Source organism: Nicotiana tomentosiformis, chromosome 12, assembly GCF_000390325.3.
Source record: "Nicotiana tomentosiformis chromosome 12, ASM39032v3, whole genome shotgun sequence".
Lineage (NCBI taxonomy): Eukaryota > Viridiplantae > Streptophyta > Magnoliopsida > Solanales > Solanaceae > Nicotiana > Nicotiana tomentosiformis.
Window position 1 is genome coordinate 131,596,225 of NC_090823.1, and position 4,508 is coordinate 131,600,732.

General features: G+C 37.4%; 1 protein-coding gene across 1 annotated transcript; it reads left to right on the forward strand.

The window, feature by feature from the left end:
• Window positions 1-2,340: 2,340 nt before the first annotated feature.
• On the forward strand, window positions 2,341-4,228 carry LOC104096820 (late embryogenesis abundant protein D-29). Its single transcript, XM_009603252.4, has 2 exons — window positions 2,341-2,835; window positions 3,526-4,228. Exons 1-2 carry the CDS (start codon window positions 2,556-2,558, stop codon window positions 3,999-4,001), a joined length of 756 nt encoding a protein of 251 aa, XP_009601547.1. The 5' UTR covers window positions 2,341-2,555; the 3' UTR covers window positions 4,002-4,228.
• Window positions 4,229-4,508: the final 280 nt, after the last annotated feature.

Genomic DNA, 4,508 nt, shown 5'->3' on the forward strand with positions numbered 1-4,508 from the left:
CCTTGAGCCGGGCAATGGCATTTCGAACTCGAGCGAGGGCTACACCACAACAAACACCGATGAGAAAAGGGAAGATAAAACGTGAAATCGACGTTTAAAAGGAGTTATACTTACGCGATATGTTCCACTTCTAGGGGAACGGACTCCACTCGACAAGTATCAGGTCGGCAGTCCTCACTCGGACAAAGCGTCCTTGCCAACCCCGATCCCGGTCCTCGTCGATACTCGAAAATGGGGCTTTGATGGCCCGGCGTACAAGTTTTATCAGCCCCTCCCCCTCCCCCCCGGAAGATTTGGGGACTGTATAAGCGGAGCAGATAGTTGATGGTGAAAGTACACGAATCAATTTTGTTAACGAAGAATCAGAGGAGGATCACGATCCTCCACAATGATGGGTTGAATTTGGCGGAGGCATACATCGTACCTCCTGCATAAGTCCAAGATGATCGGGTCCACCGGGACCAATGTAAAGGGATAAGTGTAAACACTTATATATCCCTCAATATGTGTGGTGATATCATCATCGGGCTCGGGAATCACTACATCCTTATCCGCCCAGCCACAGTCCTTTCGAACTACAGGAAGAACGACCTCGGTAATAGAGCAGATGTACAGTGACACAGCCTCGCATCGGCCTTGAACTGAAGAGGGCTTTTCAACCTTGAAGTCGTCATTGAACGAACACCCCCCGGGGATGAACATTTTTAAGGGGGCTCGGTTGCCGGTTCATTAGTGGCCGCGATCGGAACTGACTTCTCGAGGACGACCACATCAGGGGCGGTATCCTCGACCTTAGTGGCCAGCCGCGAAGATGAAGGAGCATCTTCTACGGAACAATTTTGGAAGTATTTACCATTTCTTTTATCTAGTTAAAAGGGTTTTAAACTATGAAGGAGAATGATGAGATGAGGGGTGAGAACTTGCTAATAAAAACAAGCACACTGGCTTAAGTAAGGGGTAAAAGAAAGGTTGTAACTTGAAGAACGAAGGTAAGAATATTGAGGGATGACATAAGACTGTAATATCTTAAAGGATCGAAGGTAGAAGCTTAGGTCAAAGTAAAAAATGAACGAAGGAAGGGGTATTTATAGAGTCCCGGCGCCGTTTCACATTCAGGACGTTTCAGTTTCTTTGTCATTTTGTGTCGCAGCGTGTTGGAGAAGAAATCGAAGAACTCATGTCGTTCCTCGTCGATTTCGCAAAACTTGCTCTCCGAGAAACGAGGGGACTATTTGTATACGGGTGAAACCAGACCCATAAGCATGCCCGGTTCCCGATAATATTAATCGAGTCAGGAACGCGATGACAAGGAATCAGAATCAAGGTAAGAGATTCCTCGAGTCAGGTACCAGGGGCATGACGCCCGCCCTCGAGTATATCGAGGCCATGACTTTAAGATCGGTCCAAATTCCAAAAGATTTCGGAGAGCATTATTGGGCAATCGAACACGATTAACGGAAGGTCGTAATATCCGTGACCAATCGGGTATCACGGCGCAGATCTCGGCACATGCCGACGGGAATCTAGTGATTAGTTAAACGAGAGATTTTTACCTTTGATGGAATTGTACCTAGAGTAGGATTCCCCTATAAAGGGGGTCTGATTATTCGTTGAACACATTGTAATACGCATCCCAAAGCAATATACTATTATTTGCAGTGTCATTCATAACTCTTATTTCTCGTTCATCCATACTGGTCATTGTGAGTCCAGATCAAGGGTGGATATTTCATCAAGGCTGAAATTACCCTTCTCACGTGGTTTGAATTTACTATATCTTTATTTGTTTAATTAACGCAATTTATTATTTATATCGAATTAATCTACGTATACTTAAACCACTCATTGTTATATATTTTTTAGGGTAAACAATTATTATTATGATATATTAATATAAGTTGATAGATAGATAATGTGGAAATTTGAAAAGTAGTAGTAATAATTTTACAAATAAATATTTTTCTTCAAAAGCAACTAACTAAATCCAAACGTCAATTACCATTTCAAAAATGTATTCAAGATCTTTTAAACAAAATTATTTTTTCAAAACATTGCGGAACTAAAGTGTCGGAAGCAGATTCGATCAAATTCAGTAGTTTTGATTCGAATTACATATGTATATCTTTAAAAAATCTATTAAATATATAATATAAATTATTAACGTAGAACATAATAACCTAAAATTATTAAAATCGTATGGTAGTTTGAAATTTTGATTCCGCTAAATCAGTGTTCAAACCTAAGGGCTAAGTGTAAAGATAGACACAGAGACAAACAATGTATCCACAGAGCCAGCAAACCAAATACTATTTCATATTGAATGACACGTAGAGAGCTATTATTGACTACTGTGTTTGCAATAGCCATACAACTGACACGTGTGCCCACGTATTATGCCACTCGTCCACTAACCTATAGCATAACTCTTCTTATATATATCTGAAATTTTTTCCAGACTCACCCAGATCATTTTCTTGTTTGTGTAATACTATCAATTCATTGCTCTGATCTAGTATTCTTCACATACAAATATAGTTTGTTTGGTTAATATAATTATGGCTTCAAGAAACATAAGGGAGTTGATTTATGTGTTGTTATTAGTGGGATTTGTGGTTATTTCTATGTCTGGTTTGGTGATTTGTAAGGAAACTAATGAGGAAATTGAGCAGCAAAGTAAAGAAAATTCAGAGTCTTGGACAGGATGGGCTAAAGATAAGATTTCTGAAGGTCTTGGTTTTAAATCAACTGATGATGATTCTGCTGCTAAACAAGCTTCCGATTCAACTATGGATGCTGCTAAGAATGCCAAAGACAAGATTACTGATACTGCTACAGGTTAATTATTATGGCCTATACTATTTTTTATGTAGTCTAATTAGTTTACATAGATTCTATATTCAAGTTCGCGGTCAAAATTAGTACAAGAATTTTGACCCTCAATGTTCGAAATTTACAAGTTGATTGGGGTTGGGACGGCGGGGGAGTATCAATTTATAGTAGTTAAACTTATAATGTAATTAACTTATATATTACCTACAGTATAATTGTTCTATCCGCGTATGAACTTAATTGTCTTTTTAAGTTTAGTAAGTTGAGAGTGTAATATTTTTCTTACACTTTCCAACTCAGTGGCGGAGTTATAATTTTGCGGAGTTATAATTTTTATTAGGGGGTTAATATATAAAGAGGAAGTTAGCATATATATTTTTACCTAATATATAATGTTATATATATATATATACACATAACAACACCGATTCACTTAGTGATTTTTTCTTACCGATGCGCTTAGGCCCTTTCTATCCTATTAGTCAAACACGCTAGCTACAATAAAAAAAATAGCTCTAACGAACAATAAAACGGATATGCTAAAGCGCTAACACCGATTTTATATTATATGCATTTCACTATAACATATTTTTTTAATCGTTACTAAGTAGGATTAGCAACAAATTGCAATTTTGTAGTAGTGATTATAGAAATGTGGATGCGAGTTAATTGTGGAAAAATTTGAATGAAATGCAGGAACAGGACAATACGTAGCAGACAAGGCAGGAGATATAAAGAACACAGCAGAAGAAGCAAAGAACAAAGCATACGAAACAGCAGAAGCAGCAAAACAAAAAGCAACAGAAAAATCAAGTGAAGCTTATTCAAAAGCAGGAGAAGAAAAAGAAAAAGCATATTCAGATGCAGAAACAGCAAAACACAAGGCATCAGAAAAGGCAGAAGAAGCAAAGGAAAAAGCAACAGAAAAAGCAGAAGAAGCAAAACAGCAAATGAAAGGAATGGGAGAAGAGAAAGCAGAAGGAGAAACAGAAGAACATATGAGTTGGGCTAGAGAGAAAGCAAAAGAAGGATATGAAAGTGCAAAGAGCAAAGCAGAGGAAACATTGGAAAAAGCAAAGGAAAATATAGCTTCAAATTTGGAATCAGCTAAGGAAAAAACAAAGGAAATTAAGGAAAATATAGCTGGCAAAAAGCGAGACGAGGAACTCTAAATTAGAATTATATCAAGATATGTAATAATATAGTGATGATAACAGGTGTCGTTAATTTTTTTTTTTGGGGGGGGGGGGGGGTGGGTCTTTTTGTTGGTAATTTTTCCAGGGTGGCTTTTCTAGGTGTCGTGAAATTGTTGTGTTAGTATTTTTATGTTTCCGTTGTATTATCAGGGTTAGTCCGTCTACTTTTTGTTAATAACACTTTTGCACCTTCTTGCTTGTAATATTTTAGTTTTGTGCATTAGCAGTGTCAAATTACAATTTACAAATATGCAGTCGGTGCTAAATAACATGGCCAGCAATTAATGTTACGAGATAGTATTTATGTTGAACGTTGGTCGATAATGCTGGAAAATTTGGCTAGGTTTAATGTTGAATGCGAGTATTTATGTTTAATGTGTGTTGGGCTGTTGGCTATGTAGAAATGTTGGCCGAGTTATCTTTTAATTAACAAGATTATGTTAAATTTGTCGACAGTCATGAAAATTAGGAACTGTCAAACTT

Coding starts and splice junctions, on each gene's coding strand:
- LOC104096820 (XM_009603252.4), top strand. CDS start 2,556: ATGGCTTCAAGAAACATAAGGGAGTTGATTTATGTGTTGTTATTAGTG. Junction 2,836..3,525: donor GATTACTGATACTGCTACAG/GTTAATTATTAT, acceptor AATGAAATGCAG/GAACAGGACAATACGTAGCA.